Source organism: Marmota marmota, unplaced genomic scaffold (assembly GCF_001458135.2).
Source record: "Marmota marmota marmota unplaced genomic scaffold, marMar, whole genome shotgun sequence".
In the NCBI taxonomy this organism is placed as follows: Eukaryota; Metazoa; Chordata; class Mammalia; order Rodentia; family Sciuridae; genus Marmota; species Marmota marmota.
The window spans coordinates 5823803-5848721 of NW_025999944.1; the positions used below are offsets into that span (position 1 = coordinate 5823803).

General features: G+C 39.6%; 1 protein-coding gene across 1 annotated transcript in view; it reads right to left on the reverse strand.

Moving 5' to 3' along the window:
* Adam7 (ADAM metallopeptidase domain 7) overlaps positions 1-24919 on the reverse strand; it is a 47440-nt gene that overhangs the window by 16099 nt on the left and 6422 nt on the right. The window contains exons 4-16 of the mRNA XM_015499377.1: positions 24009-24087; positions 22731-22807; positions 21117-21306; positions 19927-19980; positions 18355-18426; positions 11517-11686; positions 8889-8973; positions 6915-7045; positions 5229-5403; positions 3649-3738; positions 2588-2783; positions 2086-2188; positions 978-1164 (exon numbers count right to left, since the gene is read on the reverse strand). Of these exons, the coding sequence (XP_015354863.1) occupies positions 978-1164; positions 2086-2188; positions 2588-2783; positions 3649-3738; positions 5229-5403; positions 6915-7045; positions 8889-8973; positions 11517-11686; positions 18355-18426; positions 19927-19980; positions 21117-21306; positions 22731-22807; positions 24009-24087 (1609 nt within the window). The remainder of the gene's footprint in view (positions 1-977; positions 1165-2085; positions 2189-2587; positions 2784-3648; positions 3739-5228; positions 5404-6914; positions 7046-8888; positions 8974-11516; positions 11687-18354; positions 18427-19926; positions 19981-21116; positions 21307-22730; positions 22808-24008; positions 24088-24919) is intronic.

Here is a 24919-nt window from a genome sequence, read left to right on the forward strand (position 1 = left end):
ACACACACACACACACACACACACACACACACACACACAATTAAATAGTACTTAGCCATAAAGAAGAATGAAATTATGGCATTTGCTGGTCAATGGATGGAACTGGAGACTATCATGTTAAGTGAAATGAGCCAACATCCCCCAAACCAAAAGCTAATGCTAACACACAAATAAGGTTGGGGGAAGGAAGAATAGAAATTCATTGGATTAGACAAAGGGAAATGAAGGGAATGGAGGGAGGATGGGAATGGGAAAGACATTAGCATGAACTGGACATCATTTTCCTATGTTCATATATGAATACACCACCAGTAAAACTCCACATCATGTACAACCACAAGAATGGGAAATTATACTCCATATATGTATAATATGTCAAAATACATTCTACTCTCATGTATAACTAAAAAGAATAAATTTAAAAAATTCTTTTAAATGTTCATCAAGCCAAAGCTGAAATTTAAGAGGCCACATGTGTTCTATGAGCAACCAGCCACTTCTTTTTAGATCCAAATACATACTGCTGATCCCAATACTAGGAATGCACTTTTGTTAAATCGTAATGATCTGTTTAAGTGAATGTATAAAATTGTCAAATACACTCATCTTTAAACCATCTGTGTCCAGCATAGTTACTGACAACCTAGGCTTCACCAGTAAGTGTGGTTGGACAAATCAAGTAAATGAATGTATGCCTATTTATGGTTACGTTAATTAGAAAAATCTTATGTCTAACTTCATTAGATGTCTACTGAAATATACTAATTAAGCATATTTATAAACAATGTCATACCATTTAGTATAACTAAAATTAAATAAAAGAGTATTACTGAATTATTGCTATTCTGTTCCTTAATAATAAAGACAAATTGCCTGCTTTCCCATATATAAGGCCCTCCGGAACCAATTACAGGTCCCAATGATGTTTTTGAGCGGTTAATCAAAGTGCTTTCATAAACAAAGGGTTTTAATCTTACCATCCCATCTCCACATTTTGTTCCTGTATTCACCAGGCCAATATCCTCAGAATTGTGGTATAAAAAGATGGTTTTACATTTGACAGTAATGTTCTGCTTTGCAGCCTTAATGTGATAGATCTTGTCTTCTCCAAGAAGAGATGACTTCTGTCCCCCGGTACAGTATATCTTCCCACATCTGACATCTCTGAAGAGAAGGGGTGGGGGATTATTCTCAAACTTGGGAGCAAAAACAGAGCTTCAGAGATTAGACTGTCAGCCAAGTGGGCCGGTCACTGTAAGCACACCAGCAGGGCAGAGGGACCGAGACAGGCTGAGAAAGCCATTAGACAGCTAAGCCCTGACCCTGGGAACTGAAATGAGTAGATACAGTGTGTCAAAAAGCATTTTTAACATTCCTCTGTGATCCTCAGAAATCAGCACTCGTTCAAGTTTATAGAAGACTATTCCTTAGTAGCGATTTGAATTAGCATGACTTTAAGGAGCAGGAAGAGGTTTCCTTTTTATTCTTTCTTGCATTGAACACGTCAGCCATGAGACAGCAAGGGAGGGGAAGGGAAAGGGGCAGGTCCCTGTCCACGTAAAAGTAAAATTACAAAGGCATGACTATTGGCGAATCGAAAAACCTTATTTTCTAATGCAACTGCACTTTCAGTATCATGTCCTATAGTGTCGTGATGCAGGAGGATGAAATAAATAAATCATTCCAAATTCTCCCACTCTCCTAATTTCAACTTCCTCCTCCTTGCCTTCACTTCCTTCCTCCTCCCCACCTTTTTTTGAATTATGCCCTCTCACGTCCGGTTTGCCCCATTCCCTTTCTGGGGCAGCATGCTTTGGTTCCCTTTCCTTCCTGAGCATCTTAATCTCCCTCCGGCCGCGTTTGTCTTTCCTCTGTGTAACCCATGACTGTCAGTCAGTAGACGGGGTATGTGAATACCAGTCCACACCAGCAACGGTGCACACTCTCTCTTCTGCCCGCTCTCTTCCTAATCTCTGAGCACAGGAGATTAACAGCTATCAGAAGAGCAGCCTTCCTGAGTTTTCAAAACACTGTTATGAAATACTTCTGCTCCCACCACCACCACCACCACCACAGGACACTTACTTCTCTTTACAGGGAACAAATGTGTTGTCCTTGCTTTTGCAATAACCAAATTTATTTCCTTTCTTATTCATCTTGTAGCAGATATTGTGGCTCTCTTTTGCTCCTGGGATACAAAATGATAGGATGAAAGTAAAATTACAAAGGCATGGATATTAGTGAATTGTAAAACTTTATTTTCTAATGCAACTGCTCTTTCAGTATCATGTCCTATAGTGTCGTGGTGCAGGAGAATGAAATAAATAAATCATTCAAAAAACTGTTCTACTGAGGAGAATATTCTAGGAAGGAGGACAGAGATACAAACAGTAGCGAACGTGCACCAGCTCAATACTGAGCAGGTCCATTAATACTGGAGGTAAGGTCAGCTAATAATGGAGGTAATAGCTAAAGAGATGCTAGGCGATATTATCTCCAATCTTGCCCCCAAGACCTACCGGACAGTAACAGGGAGGTGGTGACAAGGCTATTCTCCTTGTCAGCCTTCACCGTGACCATATCTTACCGTCACTGAACAATTCCAAGCACTGATCATTGCGAGTGGGACATTCCCCCATGAAGCAGTAGCCTTCAGAATTCTTGCAAGGAAAACCATTGACTTGGAATTGGTCCTTCGGACACTCGGGTGAGTGGCCAGTACATACTTCTGGGTAATCACATTCATCTTTTGCCGGTCTGCATGTGGACCCCGCCTTTTTTATCTGTTGAAGAAAAACAGAGACTCTCATGTGCAAAAATGCCTTTAAGCTTGGAACCTAACTTCCCTCTTCATCCCACAGAGCATTATTGTAATTTATAAAGGCTTCGATTTTTATGTAATTTTAAGCATCACGAAATAGTGATTTTGAAATCTGATGTTAGACTCCCCCTGGGTACAGTTGGAATGGACCTAAAACGGAGAAACTGGCAGGAGTTCTCTTGTCATTTCTTCCTCTCCTGCTCCAGTAGACCAACTCAGACCCCTGCATATGAATTGGAATAGTCTGGCTCTCGCAGCTGGAGGACAGCACATCCCGATTCTCTCATTCAGCTGTTCAAGCTGCATTTATTTGCGCTGATTCTGAAGCCCCTTGCAGGTGTGAGAAAGGCAATTTTCTTTTCATTGTGACAAATTTCTTTTCAATGGAGTTGAAAAAGTGTCAATAAATCCTTAGGCAGAACCATTTGGATTTCTGGTCCTCTTCCCTAAGACTTTTTCTAACCACTAGCCACTACTGCTTTGCAATCCAAGGATAATCCCTTCCTTTTTTAGTTCCCTGCTGTTACCAGTTTTCCTCCCAGCTGAGGTTAAAGAGCTTGACAATGATTTACAGAGGAGTAAGAATAGGGTTGGGCAGGTGATTTCACTCCTAAAACACCTGTGTCTGCTTACTCACTTGTCCCTCCCCAGACCCTAGCACTCTGTGATGCTGAGCCTTCCTGAACAAGCCCTGCGGGGAATTAGCAAGGCCCAGTGTACAAACTGGTGGTGGGGACAGTCATCCCTGGCTGGAGAGCTCTTTGGTCCTACATAGACTTAAAGTGAAAACAGAAACAAACACTGTCTCTCCCAGCACAGGCTTTTACCTGACAGGATTCACAGCAGGGTCCTTCTGAACAAGTGAATCCTGGCTTCAGTATACACTTGTGTGCATCACAGCAAGGATTAGTGCACTCCTGGCAAAAACCAAAGTGAAATGTCAGAGGCTGATTGTGATCCGGTTCCTGGGTGAAGAGAGCATTGGTTGTGCTTCTGTGTGACTCTGTGTGCACCGCACAGACGCGTAATCCTTAGTCACGTGTGGCACGTGAAGAAAGGTTTGGAGCTGCTGCTTGGACTTCATCACATTTCCTTTCCTCCGAGCTGTTCAACACTGCACAGGTTGTGAACTCTCAGAGTCCCAAGTCTGTGACCTGCCGTTCTCCCAGGGACCCTCTTCCTCAAAGGGTCCTAACATTGCCTCATGCTAGAGTTTGATTTAGTATAATTTCTAAAGCTCTCATCTTACCTTTTTCTCAAGATGCCAAGTATTTCAGTTCAGGCTGACCTTCCTTCCTTCCTTCCTTCCTTCCTTCCTTCCTTCCTTCCTTCCTTCTTTCCTTCCTTCCTTCTTTCCTTCCTTCCTTCCTTCCTTCTTTCCTTTCTTTTCTTTTTTTTTTTTAACACATCACTATGCAACAACAGCAGGACGATCACCTGGACCCTGTCTGATCAGACCAAATGCAAAGGAAATTGACTGCATCTGATCAGGTGAAGTGCTTCATGTGTAGGGTGAAGCTGAAGACCCATCCAAAGAATGTGCATGGGCAAGAGGATCCATTTCCAAAATTAAGAGCCTCTTCACCTTTAATATGCGCCATTATAAGATTAGTTCATGTCTCTAGACAGGTCACCATCTCCACTCTGATTAAGGGGTCTGTTGGCTGTGGTCCTTGAGCATAGACAGTGTAAAAGTAGTCCTCAGACCAGCTCAAGGGCAGAAGCTTGCAGCTCAGTAAGTTTGCAGAGCTCAGACCCTCTGCAGACCTGCTAAACCAGACTCCACACCTTAACAACACCCCGCAGTGGTTTATATGCACTTGATAATTTGAGTCTAGGACATGCACTTATTAGAAGTGCTTCTGAAGAAAATAGTTTCTATCTTGGGAAAAAGAAGATTAAGAATTACTTTAAAATTTGCTCAAAGGCTTTTTCTAAATGCTCCAGACTGAAATAAAACATGAAAGGTTTGAAGTTTTCTGCTCTATTAAGAAAGTGTCCTAATAAGGGGAGCTGTCCAGCTGTGATACAGATGAACCTCCCAAGGCCCTGAATAAAACCTGATTGACTCTGTGAGATACTTGTAGGACATTATGTCCTACTGTGCATGCGAGGTCAGACCTGATGATACACCTTCGGGTCCTTCTCACAGACAAGCCAATTAATACATAAAGCAGACAAGTGTAATGCTGTGTACTCCAGCAAGACCACTATGCACGATGCATGATCTGCCAAGTACCCTTGAAATGAGGCGCCCAAACATCTTGTATCCAAATGAAAAACGGAAAAGGCAGAGTCCAGAGCTGGACAAGGAAGATGATGGTTGATGTGATTGGGCTACACCCCTATCTAGATTCTAGCTGAGCATAAACTTGGTAATTTCAGGTCATCATCAATTGCAAATTACCTCAAAAGGGCCACAATCGCACTCTTCTCCCTCATCCACCTTCTTGTTTCCACAAGATGGAAAATCATTTGACGAGCCAGGAAATGGAATATTGAGCATGCACGTTGGGTTATGGTCCTTCAGGAATTGCTGATACTCGTTCTGGTTGCATTTACTGAATTTTAGTGCAGGAATGCTAGAAATAGGGTAGGGTAAAAATAAAGATTTTTATTATCTCATATCTTTCACAGGTGGTACAGCACCTGTGAAAGTTTTATGAAGAATTTAGAACAAATCCATATAAATGTTAAGTTTGAGAGTAGAGCAGGAAGTGGGATCATTATTACCAAAAATGCCTCTTGAAACAATGCTAACACATGTTATTTCAAGAAAGTACTTGGCTATATATTCCCTCCAAAGCAAATCCTACCTGAAGCCACCTTTGGACTGGTTGTATGTGATGCTCCCATAGTCCCTCTAATGTGTCCTTGAAACAATCTTATAATAACTGTATATTCATGTTAACATCCCTGAAAGATTAGAAACTTCTCAAGGCTACATCACATTCATTAAAAAGAAAATAAGCATTAGTTAATACAGAGCCTGGTGCAGAGTAGTTTCCTCTAAATGTTTGTTGAAACAAACTATTTAAAAATATCATACACATCCTTTGGAGTCTAACACACTCTCTTCAAAACTGAAATCCACCTCCATTCTATCTTCCTTTTTTTCTGATTTCCTTGACAGTAATATTGTCACAATGATTGAACACAGAAGGATTTCTAGAATCTTGATTACATGAGATGGGGATGTCAGGACCCTGCAAATGTTGCTAAATGTCCAGATAATGATGTAAAATTAGATGATTAGTTACTGAATTCTTGCACCATGCCCGCCACTGTGCCATTTCACATCATCTAACCAATGCATGGAATGGCTGATCATTTTAATGCTTTTTAAAAATTGTACACTGTGCATTACTATGCCTGCTATGAAGGGGTTCTAGAACACCTAACCACAAAGTGATTCACAGAATAATGAGGGAATGCTAGACATTCATTCGGTAACTATTTAAGGTGCTCCTAACATGTGTCTGTTACTTCTCTGGACAACAGTAACGAAACAGTGACCAAACCAGTCAAAACCTCTGACTTCACAGAGTTTGGATTTAGTTCAGGAGTAACTTAGAAAATGAGCTAAATATGCAAAGGGTAGAATGCCTTAGACAGTGGTAAGTACCAAGGAAAAACTAAACAAAACAATAAGGAAGAGCGTGAAATGCCAGACCATGAATGTGATGGAGAAGGACTAAAAGTTGAAGCAGTTGGCCAGGAAGGGCTTTGCTGAGAATGACAAAAGGAAAGATGTAAAGGAGGAAACTCTAGTTTTTAGCAGGGAAAGCAAACCAAGGTGTGTGGAACTATTTCTCCACTAAGACCTTGGTAGAGATTGGTACCAGTTGACCATCACGTATGTTTGCAATATGCAATAAAGTGTCACTTTTTTTCTGGTGTATCACTAGAAAGAGTCTCAGTTGATTAGATTTAACTCCAAAAGGGAAATTCTTCCCTGTGCGTGATTTTGAAAGATCTCCCAGAAAATTACACCAAAAAGCCATATATATATATGTATTCCTAAAGTGATGGAATTAACCCCAAACTACTCTCAAAATATTTAAATGTGTTCTCTACGTTATTTGAGCCTCACCTTCCACTAGTATCCATCACACATTTTCCCAAGGAACAGGTGCACGGGAACTCGTCATGTTGCAAGCCAAGGTTATGCCCCAACTGATGGGCTATTCTGCTGGCAATTGTGTTTATGTCAGGTAAGAGATCCTGATGGGGAAAAAAAAACGTTCACTAGAAATTTCCAACAGAAAGCACACTGAATAGTACATAGCACTTTGAAATGGTTGTTGGAAAACCTGATTTCTAGCTACTAGTTAATGAGCACGTCTTTGAGAGATCTTGGACTTAATTACCTCCCTCCCCTCTGCCCCAGTTTCTTTAATTATATGAAAAAAAGTTGGGAAAATGAGTTTTTAAGTATCTCTAGCTCTAAATTTTGGCATTCTTTTTTTTATATGTGTGTGGGGGGGGAGGCACAGTAATATTCACTAATGGATTTACACACCGTTATTCTGGCAAAGAGCTAGAAACTATTAACTCATGTCACTATGGCCTAATGCTTGTGTCCCTCCAAAACCCATACTTTAAAAAGTCTGCAACCCAGAGGTTGGAGGCGACTAGGTCATGCAGCAGAGTCCTCGGGAATGAGATCAGTGCCCTTATAAAAGAGGCTCAGGAGGGTCCTCTTGTCCTTTCCACCATGTGACAACACAGAGAGAAAGTGCCAATTCTGAGGCAGAAAGTGGACCCTCACTGGACACCATATCTGCTGGTGCCTTGATCTTGGGTGTCTCATCTTCCAGAAACGTGAGAAATATATTTCCATGTTTATTAGCCAGCCTGTTTGTGGGGTTTGCCATGTCCAGCAGCCTGCATGGACTACGACAAGTGTCCTATACAACAAACTAAATGTCACTGCTCATCTGCTCTATACCAGATTTTTTAAAAGGATACAAATAAAAACAAATGTGATGTTCTTGTTTTTAATTGATAGTCTTTCATTGTTCAATAATTGCTATGCAACATTGCAGATGGAGATTGTGTTACAAGGAAAACCTGAAGGTCAGAAATATAGACTCCATGTGGCAGAACTATCTGTCACCTAGGCTCATAGTTCTAGTTCATGTTTTAATCCCTGTATTAGTGAAAAAAATAACTTCCCAAGAGAGCTAGGCTATCATTTTATGATAAAGCTAATGGAGCACCTTAAATTTGCTCATTTTATTCATATGGAATTTTAAATGTTCCTGGATTTGTAAAAATGTAGTTGAAAGAGTAACATTCTCCATCAGAGCCTCATGTAATACTCAATACATGCCTGTAAATCTACAGGCATCACAATTAACTATGTAGTTACGAATTACTTCGTTACAATATAAATCCATCATACAGTCTTTTTAATAAGTACTAGCTTCGAAGTTTGAGGTCTGAAGACCAGGATGGGCACAGCAATAAGGAGGTAACGGAATGCAGGAAAAAAACGAAAACCTCATGTTTGTGATAATCTCTTGGAAAAAAGTCACGTGAACATCAATGACTAGACTCTTTGAGACTTGGGAAAAGATCAGATAAACGAGGGAGACACTGTTCAGAAGTCTTGTGCCTGCTGAACATGCAAGGCAAGACTGTCATGTATGACATTAAGTGCTCCATGCGCTTCCTTGTCATGCAGGATCAACTATCCTCACTTGCTGAATCAGCCATCCAGTTTTGTGAATGTTTCCTGTCTTTGTAAATAATAGTATTTAACATGCTCACGAGCTTTTCTAATCACTGTATGTTAACCAGCACATGATGGTCCTTTCAACTCCGAACTCCACTTCATTATGATCTGACAATTACCCTTATCATTCATTAATAGGTTTTTTTCTTTTAATAAAACATTTCTTTTCTCATTTAATAAAGGAAGTATGAGTTTCATCATGTCATGCCTTGGTGGGAATATATGACAAATGCACACGTGGTCTCTTTCAAGGGGACACAGAACATTACAGAAATGTAATCTGAACATTTTGATTAGGTAACATAACATAGATAAAACACAGCCCACCTTCACGATACTGCAGGAATAATAGGGCTGGCACATGCCCTCTGGATAAGAAATTCCTTGCTCCTGTGTGTAGAGCCACTTCCCACTGCAAACAAGAGACAAAGACATTCTTCAATCTAAATTTGTAATTAAAACAAAGAGCAAATTGCACTGAACCAGCACAATGTTCAGGCCTTTACACATGAATGATCCCTCTTATTTCTGTAGTTCTGGCATTGAATTTGACCTTAGTTGATACTGAGCTCATTTGAAGCATATGGTATATGAGAGGCATTGAAAATGCCAATTTTAGGTTGAAATTGTTATTTTAAAAATAGGTTATTTTCAATAAAAAAGACTATAAGGTCAGAGTCTTTCTTGACTCTAGTCTACTGTGAATTCAGTTATGGACAAAACCACTTAAATTACAAAAAATACAAATAAATTAATGAGTTAAATTTAAAATAGTTCATGGAGAGAAATGTAATGTGGTGAACTCACGTAGCACCTTGGACAATTAGCTGTGATTGAAAAATCTTAAAACTTTCAATCAATCATGAAACTCAGAAAGGATTTGGTAGATATAATCAAACATTTAGAAGAGCAGTCATGTAAAAAGAGGTCTATTCCTAGCTGGGCACAGTGGCGCATGCCTGTAATCCCAGCAGCTTGGGAGGCTGAGGCAGGAGGATCAAGAGTTCAAAGCCAGCCTCAGCCACAGCAAGGTGCTAAGCAACTCATGGAGACCCTGTCTCTAAATAAAATACAAAATACAAAGGGGTAACCAGGGATTGAATTCAGGGACACTGAGTGGCTGAGTGTCCCTGAGTTCAGTCCCTGGTTACCCCCGTCCCCACCCCCCCAAAAAAGCGTTCTATTCCTGAATTGCTTAAGAAATAATGTCAGATGTGTATATTATATGAATTCTGCCTCAATTTTATTTAGGAACAGTTTTTAAAGTGGGAAAATTAAAGAGAGCTACCATGGGTTGGAAGACAACACTTAGACTATCACAGGATCAAATCCAAGGAATGTGGCCAGGTGAGGTGACCCCCTGGGGACTTTATTTTTTTTTGGTCAAGTAGATGCACCGTTTCTTTCTGTACTAATGAAATGCTTCTGCACCTCCATTCCAAGTATCAGTACTTGGGCATCTTGGAGGACCTTAGAATTCTGGCCTTCCTGAACTCTGGAGATCTTGGGAGAATTCCATGAATGGAGATGAAGCACCACAGAAGGACCCTATAGAGACTGACCTCTCTCATGGTCCCTGAGAGAAAAGTGACACTGTGACAATGCCACATAGGCTGGCCACCTCTAAATCTATGAGAAGGTAGAAGGGAAGACACACGAGAAACCCAACATGCTAAGTCCCCCTTCTACACACTTCCTATTGATATGAGAAGCTACTGGAGAAACAAGAAATTCTGTGAAAGTAAAAGTTTACTTGCTTATCGCCATTTAAGTATTTCTGGACTTATTTATTAATTATTTTTAAATACATGTGCAAACAGGGAGCTAAGGGACTTCTCTTGCCCACTATGAAGATTATGGTGATATTTTACTATTCTTCAACTTTCATAATTTGGGGCACAATAGTGCATGAATATGCAAGCCCAAGCCAGGCACAGCCATGCCCCTGGATCTATATGCTATGGACCATCCAAGTATGAACACCGAGCATGATATTACCTTGGAGGTCTGAAACATGCCCATCAATCTACCAAAGAACTAGACCTGACCCCTCCTTGTAGGCTCTAGAAGCTTTGTGTTTCTGAATACAGCCTGCAAGCTAATATCTGAATAACACCAGAAAGAAGATCAGCAGGCTGTTTGCAGAACTTTAGAGAAATACTGACTTTACAGTTAGATAAAGTAAGATAAAATGGGTACTGTTCGAATATTGTAACTGTAGGGCCATCCGAAAATGTGCTGAAAGATGCCATCACTTCAAATCATTTTTCTCACAATTTAACATTTCTTAGTATATCAGTACTATGCTAAACATAAGGTTGCATTAAGTTCCATTTCATAACTCCTTATCATTTCCCTCTGGGATAAGTATCACACTAGGTATTTTGAATAACAGTAATGACAAAATGTGGCTCCGTCATAAAGGGAATTTATGACTGAGTAGTCTAGAGGAATGCAAACTTCTACTTAGAAATATTGAAGCTGTGGCTGGTTTAACGTATCAGATTATTTGTCTGTCAATTTATATAGTTCAGAAGATGGTTTTGCAGAATGGCCACTGGCTGGATGCCCGCCCTTTGATGAGAAGTGTCCAGAGACCAGGGAGTTTTCCAGAAGGGTATGTTTTGATGTAATACTGGGTTTGCAAAGCATGAGAGGGTGAAGAAGTTGATGCTAGAATTTTGTAAATAATATACACAGATTCTCAAAGCAATTTGCTCACCTAATGATATTTTCAACTCTGTCCAGGAAATATACCAGATTTTTCTTCTGTAGTATTGATCAATATCAAAAATAAGGATTATTAAAGAATCTGCTTAGAAATTTTCTATATAGCAAGAAATGGTATTTTTCCCTTCATCTTACCCAAAGTCAATTAATCTAAAAGATTTCTTTGTTGATTATTTTTTCTTAAATGATCTACCTAAGGTGGGTAGGAAAAGAAGGGTCACATACCTTAGTAACAGAACATGATCAAAAGTCTCCCTTTTTCTAAGGATTGTTTCTTGCCAAATTGAAAAACGCATTAAGGTAGTTTCAATGTTTGAATCTATTTCTATTTTGTCTCCAGCTGTCCACATTTCAATGCCAGCCAACGTTACATGAATATTCAAGGTTTTATAAATCTGTTCAAAGAAGAAATCATTTTTCACATATTCAAATTGCTACAAGAATCCTTCATCAACTGTATTCCTTTATACTTTAAAAAAAAAGCATTGTAAACTTGTTAGATACCTAAGAAAATAAGTCAACTCTTATTTTACAAATTGATATATTGAAACAGAATGAATATTTGATTGTTCAAGATACTGGGGAAATTTCCATTCTCAACAAAGAATCTTGACCAACAAGGTCTGATTTTCCTTGAACTATCATAAGCCTCACAGGCACCGTTCTCCAAATGCATCTAGAAGAAAGAGGTTATTAAAGTTCCAAGGTATACATCTCCTGAAAACGTATGGTCAGTACAAGTGGCACAGGGTGGTATGAGCACTCTTTGTTTCTTTCTGTACTTTAGGCCCAGGATTGGCTCTGCAGCAGGTCTGAATGTCGGTATTGGTATTCAGAAACTTAGCTGGGACATGCTTGATCTTCATGCTTGGTTTTTATACTACCTCTTTTTTGTCTGAGAAACCTTACTGGGGATTTCTCAAAGCATGCAGAAATAGTCACAAACCCTGAACCCTCAAGCCCCTCTTCCAAACTGCTTTGTAAACACCTAGCTGACAGATGTCTCATGGCAGGACAAAAGTTGACACAGAGAGGCAATTATTATGGAGATTTTTCAGAAAAAGGAACAAGTGTTCTATCAGCCTGATCTTCCAGGACTGCCGGTTCACAGCACCAGTTGAAGGAGAGATTGAAAGATGAATGAGAAACAGTAAATAAAAAACCGAAATAGAAAGGTCACTCATGCAGTGTTACTGGAACTAGTCATTAAAACACTTCAGAGTCATGTCATGATGATGACAATGACCCTGCATGATTTTCTACTTTTCTTAACCTGTAGGATATGAATACGCTGAATTTCATGTCTCCATGATGACCTATGATAACCATGAGAATGAGGCTTCTTTTAAACTCACATGAGCTTAGACATCTAGTCATGACCTCAAATTTGACACTCCTGCCTGTGATTCCCAAATTTTCCTCTTTACTGTGGGATGAATGTTTTGACCTGGGTCCTGCACAGGGGGAATCTTCTAATCTGAGCTTTGTGGAGGGTTTCCCTTCCCAGGGGTGCTTAATGTCATAAAACCGCATGCAAGGGCAGGTGGAAAACACTCGTCTTCCAAGGTGCATCCTGTTGGGTGAGGACAGAACCTAGACAACAAAAGCCTGTTTTCTCTCTTAGATGTTTGGGTGGGTTTGAAATAATATCTGGAAGGTTCTAGAAAGTTGAATTACTCGTCATGATCTAGAAAGAACCTTGGAACTTCTGAGATAAAAGAGGTGAAGGCATGAAGAAAGATAAAATGAGAGAGATCCTATGAGATAATGTAATTATCAGAAGTGAAATGGTGGAAGTTGAGCGGGGTGATGTAACCCCAGTAACCTCCTGTAACCCCAGTGGCTCAGGAGGCTGAAGCAAGAGGATCCCAAGTTCAAAGCCAGCCTCAGTAATTTAGTGAGTCCCTAAGCAACTTAGCAAGATCCTGTCACAAAATAAAAAATAAAAAGGGATGGGGATGTGGCTCAGTGGTTAATTGCCCCTGGGTTCAATCCCTGGTACACACTCCCCCCCCCAAAAAAAAAAGAAGTGATATCATAGGAAAGCTCAAGGGCTTTTAAGACTCCTGGATTTATTTGTAACATAATATGTGACCCCCACCCCCGCCTCATATATAAAATGTAAAACTTTAATAAGAATTCAGCAATAATTTTGTGTGTATGCTTACTTGTAAGATAGAAAACCAAGGAGAGAATTAAAGTCTTGAATTGGGGTCAGTGCCAGAGCCTTGATAATTCCTACCAATTATAAAAAGTCATGGGGAGGATTCTCAATTGATAGCCACAGTTAAGATGTGGAAGGAGTTCTCCTGCCTGAGAAGTACAATGCCAGAAAGAATGTTGCTTCTACCCTGAGAACTTACCAATTGTACATTTTTCTTGAAATCATCACAGAGCTGAGGTAACAGGGCCTACAGCTAGGCTGGAATCCAGGGCAAGACAGTCTCCTTCAAGGACAGATGGCAGAATGGGAGGGAAAAAGAGGCTGAGTACCTTACGAGCAGGTAAGAGTAATTCACAAGCGTTTTTATGGAACTGCTAAGGTACCAGCAGGGGACAGAATATGGACACAGACGCAAGGGACTCCACATCCATGAACAGACTCTCCACAGGCCACCTCTGGGTGTTCACAGGAGTCACACTCATACACTGCTGATGGGACTGTAAATTGGGGCAACCAATCTGCAAAGCAGTGTGGAGGTTCCTTAGAAAACTTGGAACGGAGTCACCATTTGACCCAGCTATCCCACTCCTTGGTCTATATCCAAAGAACTTAAAATCAGCCTACTACAGGGACACAGCCACATCAATGTTGATAGCAGCTCAATTCACAATAGCTAAACTAAAGAACCAATCTAGATGCCCTTTGTTGGATGAATGGATCAAGAAACTGTGGTATAGATACACAATGGAATATTATTCAGCATTAAAAGAGGATGAAATTATGGCATTTACAGGTAAATGGATGGGGTTGGAGAATATCATGCTAAGTGAAGTAAGCCAATCCCCAAAAACCAAAGGCTGAATGTTCTCTCTGATAAGTGGATGCTGATTCATAATGGGGGGGGGGGCATGGAAAAAATTGAGGAACTTTGATGGGACAAAGGGGAGGAGGAGTTGGGGAGGGGCCATGGGGGCAGGAAAGATGGTGGAATGAGATGGACATCATTAGCCTAGGTACATGTGTGACTGCACATCGGATGCCATGCTATATCATGTACAACCAGAGAAGTGAAAAGTTATGCTGCAATCGTGTACAATGGGTCAAAATGCATTCTGCTGTCATATGTACCTAATTAAAATTGATTAATTAATTAATTTAGATTTTTTTAAAAAAGAGAGAGGACCAGGAGGGAGAATGGAGACACCCTCAGCGGAAGAGGCCTAAAGGCTACCAGCAGCTGCTACTTTGCAAAATTCAACCAAATCTATCAGACTCTTTCTCCCAAGGAGCAAAAGCCTTAAGCTTTGAGGAAACCACAGCAATTTTTTTTTTTATGCCTAGAATGAAGGACGAAGGCTGATGTGACTGAAGAAAGGGTAAATAGAAAAACCTTCTGCCCTTGGAGGAGAGGCAGGAAATGTCCTGAGCCCAGCTGAGGTCTCCAAGAATGGTCATTAGAACTGCCCACCCAGTGACCCTTGCACAGTGCTTTTCTAAGGGTGAAAAAGAACAGGATAAGAGAATGCTCTGAGGCCGCACCCAGGATTACAGCATCAAGTATTGATCAACAGATCACCACTGGAGAATAGACGAGAGCCTGAGGAGGGATCTGGGTACTGGCCACCAATGTGCAAAGTGAACTTGGAGCAAGAACACGGACGAACACTTACCAACAACCCCGGCCCCAGGCTAAGCACGAGGTGAGCCAGTGGGATTTGAAATGTTGGTGCACTCCAATTAAGAGTAGCAACAAAAGGATTTCTAACAAGATGGATTGCACTGAACAGTGAAGGACCTTGTGAAGAAGAAGTGCATCATGAATAGGTGTAAAGACTATTTCCTTATTTTTACCCATCTTCACATAGTGCCCACTATCCAATGGAACACACTAGAAGGTGAGGAAATCCCACCCACTGTTCAAGAGCAAAGAGTTGACAGAACTCTGTCTTCTGACACAAACACCCCAGTACCTTAAATGTCTGTGGGACTGTGAATATTTCACTACTATGATCAGGCTATAATATGACAAAGGTAAAAGGATTTTGCAGATGTAGTTTGAATTCCCAAATCAGTGCAATTAAACCAAAGAGGGTTTCTGTGGGTGTACCTGACTTAATCCTTTATAAAAGACCACCAACTTGAAGCAGCAGAGATTCCCTCACTGGCTTAAAGAAGCTGCCACACTGTGAAAGGGTCCATGGAAGCACTGGGCAGCAAGGAATGACCAGGGTCTCTAGAAACAAGTTCAGCCCAGGTGACACTTGCATGAGATGTGGGGACTTCAATTCTACAACTGAGCAAGTTAAACTCCACCAACAACATATGTGAGCTGAACCCCCATTCCCCATCCTGATTTCAGCATTATGAGATGTGAGCAGAGAACCAAGTTACGTTGTACCTAGACTGGCCTAAAATAAAGTTGAAATGGATGTTGTTTTATGGTGCTAAATTTGTAGTAATTTGTTGTTCAGAAATTTAAAAAAAACAAGTGAAAAACATTCTTGAACAGATTTGAATTTCAGCACAGAGGTGGAAATTATAAGAAAGAATGAACAGAAATGATAGAAAAATTATAGTAGTGAAGATAAAGAATACCTTTGATAAGCACTTGAAAAGGCAAGACACAATTAAGGAAAGAATTCTATTGACTCTATAGAAATGACCCAAATTGAAAGACAAGAAGTGAAACAAACAGAAGAGAAAAATCACAGGTTCTAATATATGAATGACTGAAATACCAGAAGAAGAAGAAGAGAGAGAGAATAAAGCAGAAGTATTTGAAGAGAACATGGTCAAGAACTTTCAAAAATAATAGGAAACCCTGAATCATAGATCCAAGAAGCTCAGAGAACTCAAGCAGTATTCAAACAGTATAAACTAACACATTCCCCCATCTCTCTCTCTCTCTCTCTCTCTCTCTCTCTCTCACACACACACACACACACACACACACACACACACTCACACACTTTGATAGTGGTATGCCAAAGGGACACACAGATCAACTAGCGTATTGCCCTGTGGCCCTTATTGATATACAACAACAATTGAAGAAATAACTTCATGGGTTGAAAGAGAATACCTTTTGTGAAGAATTCCCAGTAATTGATATAGACTCTCTACTCTCGTGGAAAGGAAGCATGACTCCCCTCTCCTGAAGTGTGAACTGTGCATGGTAACTTTCTTCCAGAGACAAGAGTGTGGGGGTGAGAAATGAGAGAACTTGACAAATACTGTCAATCAACTTGACATAACTAGTATTTATAGAGAACTCTAACCACCAATGGCAGAATATTTTTTTAAAGTACTCTTGAACATTAACTATGCTAGACCCAATGTTATGGTTTAGATCTGGAATGTTTCCCAAAATCTCATGCTGAAGACATCCCCAGTGCAGCAATGTCCAGAGGCAGGACTCTGGGAAGGATTTGGATCATGAAGACTCTGACTTCATCAATAGATTAATACATTTAATCAGTGGGTTAATCCATTCTGATGAATCCATCAAGTGGATTATTTCATTGATAGCTGAACGGACTCTACTGGGGGATGGAACCTAGTTGGAAGCAGTAGGTCTCTGGGGATGAACCCTCAAAATCCTTGGCCCCTTGTGAGTGCTTTCTCTTAATTTTTTTCTCTCTCTCCTTCTTGCTACCATGAGCTGACCAGCTTTCCTAGACTATACTCTTCTGCCATGATGTTCTCCCTCACCTCAGGCCCCCAACATGGAGCCAGCTGAGAGAGAATAAAGCAGAAGTATTTGAAGAGAACTTTCAAAAATAATAGGAAACACTGAATCATAGATCCAAGAAGCTCAGAGAATTCAAGCAGTATAAACTTGAATCCTGAGCCAAATAAATCTTTCCTTCTCTAAATTATTCTTGTCAGGTATTTTGGTCAGAGTGGTTAAAAAAAAAACTGACTAACACAATCAGATTCTGGGTCAAGAAAAAACAAACAACTCAACAAATGTAAAAGAATTGAAATTGACAAAATAGTCTCTAATTCTAATGGAATGAAAATTAGAAATCAGTAACAAAAACCATAAAAGTCCCCAAATATTGGCAAATGAAGCAACATCCTAGCTATAAGCACTGAAACAAAAAGAATCCATAAGGAACATCAAACATTTTCAACTGAATGAAAATTAAAAATAAAATATAAATCCATGGGAAACAATTAAGGAGGCATACATGTGACATATAACCCAGCATTCCCACCTCTTAGTTATCTGCATAAAATTCTATGTTCACCCACACCAATGCATTCAAATGTCTGCAGTAGTTGTTTTCATAGCAGCCAAATAAGATAACTAGATTAAGTTTTTCTCAACTGATGAATGAACAGCCATTAGCTATTCCTTCCAGCATCTTCCCATAGTTCTTTACTATCCTGGTAACAGGGCAGGGGTGTCTAAGGAGGCAGCAAAGAGAGATATGTACAATTCACAATTTGTTTAAGAGTTATAATTCATTAAAATCTACAAAAAGCAGTCATCTTAATAGATTTTACTGAAATAGTTTCCATAATTTCTGTGCCAAACCATGGGCAATACATTTTAGCTTGAAGAAACTTTTTTCATACAAGGTCATATAACACGTGAGATTCAGTTTACATGTGATTGGCTTTCAAATTTTTGTATATTGCTTCATCAATTTTGTTAGAGATAAATATTAAAACTTATTTTAATATTAAATGTTATTGATGTAGAAAACCAAAATCTCAGAGCTGTCATTAGTTGTTACAATTTTTTCAATAAATTTTTGCCAGTCATTTTACTTGATGAATTTTTGTGATATGAACTCCCACTGTATCAAGGTTACTATAAGAATCCAATGGAGATAGACCCCAGAATGTTCTTTGTATGTTCAGCTTGACTCAAACTACAGCAAAACTTACCATGTTGACAAAATTGACCATTCCCCAAATTCGGTTCCTTAGTTTATAGTGAGGTTGACCATTCCTGCGATACTGGAAATAAAAACATCATATCAACATGCTTTCATAGTAGGAGCTTCATAAAAGCTCAATAAAAATGCTTCATCCATCATGAGCTGTTATAAAGAAAAAAAAAAACTTAAGTCTTCTTCTTTTGCTTAAATAGTGTGCAACTCCCTCTCTTTGTTCTATTTAATATTTAAGGTGTTTATTTTGTTACAGTTTCCCCCTCATACTCACTATTCTGTAATTTTTCTACATTGTTATCTGGTTTATTTAGCCCCATTTATTCCTGGAACATTTTCAAGAATTGCCTCTCAAAGAGTGTCTGTCATCCAGTAACCCATACTCATTCTCTGCAATCTTTTATTCTGCATTAATGTCTCCTATTTTCTCATAGTTTTCAACTGTACTTATCTGTGATCAATAAGTGGTTGTTTCCCTGTCATCTCCATCCTCCAGTGTACTGATTCTCTCTTCACCTGTGTCTAATCTGCTGTTTCATTCATTCAAGGATATATGCATTTTCCTTTTATCAACGTGGAATAGTTTTACAAGGAAGCTGGCCATTTTTTACTGTCTCATCTAATTCTTTTTTTGTAATTTCTATTCTATTCACTTTCTATATTCTCTGATAACTGTAAACCTATACTTTCGTGATGAAGAATGATTTGAAGGTATCACTGGATAACTGATAGTTCTTGGTAGTCTTAGTCTCCTCTTCACTATGCTGGCTGACCCTGCCTCCTAGGATTCATTTCGTCTTGGATTATTAAAGAGTCTTTATAGGACATTTTTTACTTCAGCTCAAGTTGTTTACCACATACATATCTAGTCAGTTTTTATGCTGAAAGCCTTGCGTGGTATGTCTGCAGCTGAAGAAAAACAAAACAAAACAAAATCACCAACCACCATGTGCCCTCTCTGTGCATGGTGCAGGCTTAGAATTTCTGGTTTTTCTTGGGTGATATTTTCCCTTCCCATGCCTATGGGCAAACCAAACTTCCTTTATCTTTTACGGTTTCAGTGGAGCTTTTCTAATTTCTTTTTCAGGGATGGGGCAGCCCCTTCTAGCTCTGAGAATTATGTGGAGGACTCGTTTCCAAAGGCCAGACTTTTGCTTGTAAGGAGGTTAATTCCTCACTCATTACAACTGTATTCTCTATGTCACGGGTCATCAAGGCTTTGGGTTTTACTTCCTTTTCTGATGGAGATTTTCTTCTTAATTTTTAGTATCTGGAAATATTCAATGTTTTCTTTTGGTCAACAGAGTGTTGACGAGTCTTCAACTTTTCATATGCTGCTCAGCATCTCCATATGTTCACAGTGGGGAGGAGGGTTCTAGTTTGGATTAGTCCCCTGCAATATCAAAAGACCTAAATCATCTCTTACATGCATGTATTTTGAAGAAGTTAAAAACAGAAGTTTGAGACCAGAATAGCACTCCGATTAGAACACCACTACTCTGGGCTCCATCACATCCGCGGTTTCATGAGGATGAATGAAAAGCGAAAATGTTCTCTGGAAACTTACCACGAAATCATCAGCAACAACGAACAGCTCCATATACTTTTGTTCATGGACGCTCTGGAAATTGATGAACAATTCAATGAAGTATGTTAACATTTTAAACCTTAACAGCGAATTTCTGAAAAGCTAACATTTTTAAGATAAGAAAATTAATCTTGCTGACATTGGAAGGTGAATTAAATGAGCATATCTAATAATCCTGAAGCAACATTCCATATTTGACTACCCTTTGTTTAGTCTTTAAGGTTAGACAAGAGATATAATATAATCATGAATCCCATGTTTAATACTTAAGGTTCCTTTTCTTTTTCTTTCACGTACAGATTAAATGGTTCATAAGCAAGTTCATGTAGGAAGCACCCATGAATATATATATATATATATATATATATATATATAGTGAGAGCTCCAACCAGACTGAATGACAGAACTGACCATGTCCCTCCTAATTTTTTCCTGCCTCCCAAACTCCTAATTGGCATGGTCTCAATTTCAAGGAAACAGATGAATATTGCTAAATCTAGGTCTCTTATTTCTAGAAAACACCAATACCAGGAAGTTCTTCTATGATTTCAGCGTAAATGAGGAGTGGGCATGTTCTCTGAGGACAAATGAAAGGGACTTGTTCAGAGATTTAAGTCAGTCATTCTTTCATGAACTAAGGAATTGTCTCTTCCCTGAGTGATTCTATCGGGAGACACTTGTTAGTCATCCAGTAAGTTTCAGACACTGGACCTTGGACCTGAGAAGATGATAAACAAACATGGAGCTTTCAAGTTCATATCAACTGGTTCTTTTGGGGATAAGAACTAGTTTTCTACCCAACTAGTTATATATAAGTCTAAAACCCAAGGACTCTGCCACCATCCCATCAGAAACAGACCACCTGTTATTGTTCTTAGTTATCCTTCACCATCAGAACATCTGGCCTGAGGGAAGGGAGAATAGGGCTTGTCATCGACAGTCCCCAGGTGGCAGGGGAGGCAAGGAGAGAGACATTATCTAAGACAAGTTTCAAGACACTGAAAATTTCTGTCTTCGATATAGAGGGCTGTAGACATTCCCTTTCTTGATACTGATGAAACAGATTGCGATGTGCTCACTAGCTTGACTCACAATCTCCAGAGCCTACAGGAATCATGGGGAATGGGTGTGTTTCACCTGGGGTAAGAGGACTTAAACACAGCACTCACTTCCATCTTGTAGTTTCCCTTGTGTGAGGTGTCCGTTGGAGCAGCGTTCTTGGTAAAATTGAGCTCCGCACAAGTAAAATTGGCAGCATACTGCCCCTTGGCATTGTATTTGAACACCAAATGCTCCCCCTCATCTGAGTATTTCACTGGTTCAATGAGATACCTTTGATCACGAACTCTGAAGAATCCCCTGTGGGAATTGGAACACCATATGCATTCAAGATCCATAACTATCCTATTCTATTTTATTGACTTTTTCTTTTGAAGAATGGGAAACTACAAAGTCAAGACTTCATGAACAGGGATCCAGGTTTTCTGGTGGTAAAGAAGCAAGATAGCCTGTGGGCTTTGGTAGAATTAAGAACACTTTCTAAAAGTCAGTCGACATGGATTTTCAGAAGTTTGACAATCCAATTTCTAGGTACAATAATAATTCCCACCCTGGTGGCTTCAGGTTTTGCAGAAATTTTGTTCATTCTTTTGTCTGTGCATTAAGTGCAGAATAAATATATGAAGATACAAAACTACTTTGGGGAAATTTTGTCACTAAAGGGGTTCTTCTTCTTAAAAAGGCTGGAACATGGGGGATGACTCAAAGAAAAGCTCCTTGTTCTACCCTCTATGACCCCTCATCTTCCTTCTTTTCCTTGAACCTTTCTTTGTCCTTGAGTCCAAGATCTATAGAGAATTACCTCTGACCTTTTACTCTTTAGAGATCATAGACACCTGGGCGTGGTGGCGCCCACCTGTAATCCCAGAGGCTTGGAAGGCTGAGGCAGAAGGATCAAGAATTCAAAATCAGCCTCAGCAAAAGTGAGATGCTAAGCAGCTCAGTGAGACCCTGTCTCTAAATAAAATACAAAATAGGGCTGGGGATGTGGCTCAGTGTTCGAGTTCCCAATTCCCAATAACCGCCCCCAAATAAAGAGATCATAAACACAGCCTGATTGAGTAAAATGCTAACTCACTAAAGTGCCATGGTATAGTGGGGACTCAGAACTAGCATTCAAGAGAATTGGACTTTGGATTCAGTTCTACTCTAGCGAATGTTCAGGAGCAAGTCTCTGATGTAGTGTCCTGTTCTCTAACATAAGAGCACAAACTAAAAGATTTCCAGGACCCTCCACCCCCAGCTCTGAATCCTTTGGTCATATGTTGCAAATCTCTTCTTGCTAAGGGTGTGTGTTAGACATCTTTTTGTCAAAATGAACATAAATCACAGGAGCTCACACTCACTGCTAAAATTATACTATAGCCCTTTATCCATTATATTTTCTATTTAGAGAGTTAGTAAAAAGAAATAAGCAAAACAGGTGTCTTCAAACATTTATAGGAAAAGTTATAAAATAAATAGGAAGCTGTGAGGGGTGGTGCATGCCTGTAGTGACTTGGGAAGCTGAGGCAGGAGGATCACAAGTTTGAGTCCAGCCTGAGCAACTTAGTGAGCCCTGTAGCAACTTAATGAGACCCAGTCTCAAAATAAAAAATAAAAAGGTTGGGGGTGTAGCTCAGGGATAGAGCACTGCTAGGTTCAATCCCTAGAACCAAAAGAAACCAAAAAAAAAAAGGGGGGGCGTGGCGCGGAGAAAGAAAGAGGAAGATACTCTGCCTTACCTTAGACCTTTACACGTGCTGATGCTGGCTGCAGAATCAAATTCATGTATAATGGATCCTTGGTAAAAGCAGTGCTCCTAACATAGAAGAGTGTATTAATGTAAGTATGAATATCAATATTGTGTAAATATTACCATCTCATTATTTTCCTTTCAGACATGTTAGTATTTCATTCCTGGGTTCCACATTTTCCTGTGCTTTCTGAATTACACTCTCTCATTCGGAAACATTTGAGTCTGCTTTAGAGATCTTGTACCTGAATCACATCATTATTTTGTGTAAAACCAAGTATGGATTCTTTCATCACACATTTCATAGTCTACTAGGTGATGACACCAGTTTCAGATATGCAAACCTTTTCTATATAAATATCATTCCCTCAATTCATCCTAAAATCTTTGCCATGCTGACCCTCTTGTGTTCATATCGCAATTTCCCCAGCTGCCTATGAAATGAAACCAAGCTCTTGATGCTTCCTGTAAGAAGACCCTGCCTTCCTCCAAGTCCCCCTCATGCCCTTCTTTCCGGCCTCTCTGCTTCAATCCTGCTGGCAGCCCCCAACTCCTCATGGTGGTTTGCTCATGGCGAGCCTGTCCGGTGCTACTCTTCCCATTATTTCCATGGTTCAGCTCCTGCCTGTAGATGACAGAGGCCTTCTGGGGACCTCACACCCTCACAGGATGGCCACCAGCCCCTGCATAAAGGGACGTCACCAAGTTTTCCTCTGGTTCTGTGTCTTAAGACGATATGATGACTGAGATCCCCCAGAGGTTGGCATTTGCTTTAAATAGAGGAAATAAGTTTTTTAAAGCATAATTTTGGTAAGAAGGACTTATATTGTTCTTGGCTAGAGGGTGGCAGACGGTATGTTCTGGAAGGAGGGTGAAGTAAAAACTATAATCTATATCCACTAGAATAATAGTGGTTAAAACAAAGTTTCATATGGAAAATAAGAAGAAACCACCATCACTAGCTTAAGTAGATCCCACCAGGATGCTCTAGTCTTCTTTGGGGTCCTGCTTTGCCCTTCCTCCAGGCTTAGCACAATATTGACTCTAGAAAAGTCAGCTGATTAAAGAGAGACACATCATGGGGATCATTTGTTAGAGAAAGGTGCCTGTTTTCTATTCAGGTCTCATTCGGTGAGATGAATCAATTCAGGGTTTGGTGCTGACATGGCGCCTTTTGGAGAAATTGGTAAGGCTTGAATTGAGTTTCGAAATCACATCAGGAAATATTAGTTTCAGAAAAGTGATACGGAAAGGTTCTGTAAGCTACCGTGATTAGAGGATGATGGACGAGCATTTTTTTTTTCAAGGTGTAGAAGGTCTCACTGTAATTTGAGGACAGGAACTCCCTAAAAATGAGAGCAGAGAGGATGTGAGGATGATTCACTCTAAAACCCTAAGCGATAAAGGCAACCATGTGATGAGCGGCCTCCAGACCATGATCAAATATTAGCAAAACAAACAAACAAAACTTAAAATCCAGCCCTACCGATGACAACATGCAGCATGAATGGACTAAACATCCCAATTAAAAATCAGAGGTTTTTGACAGAATTCATTAAATATCAAGAGCCGACTAACTGCCATCTTACAAAATGCACATTTTAAATGTAAAGACAAAAGCATAGTGAAAAGTGAATGAAAAATAGTGTATTATGTAAATAGTAAACATAGGAAGTCTACACATAATATCAGGTAACAAAATTAAAAACTTGTGAGTACTATCAAACATTTTAAAAGAATAATATCTTTAGAAAATGTAAGATAAGAAAACACTACCCAACTCATTTTATTTATTAAAATGAGTAGATTAAACTGTGGGTTAAACCCTGGGGTGCTTTACTGGTCAAAGCCACATCCCCAGCTCTCTTTAAAAAAAAAAAAACAATTTTTTTTTTTTTTTGAGAGAGGGTATCCTAATTTGCCCAGGTTGACATCAGATCTGGGATTCTTCTGATTCAGCCCACCGAGCCACTGGAATTACAGGCAAGTCCACAGTGCTGGGCTCCTACTAATTTTATATGACCAATGTCATCTAATGTCAACTTCGACACAGTTTCAAACACCATGAACAAGTTGTAAGTTGAATACCACAATATAATTTAAAATAATGAATAATAGGCAAATAAGATTTTATCTCAGGAATGCAAGCATAGGTACAATCAATCAGTGTAAATCCCA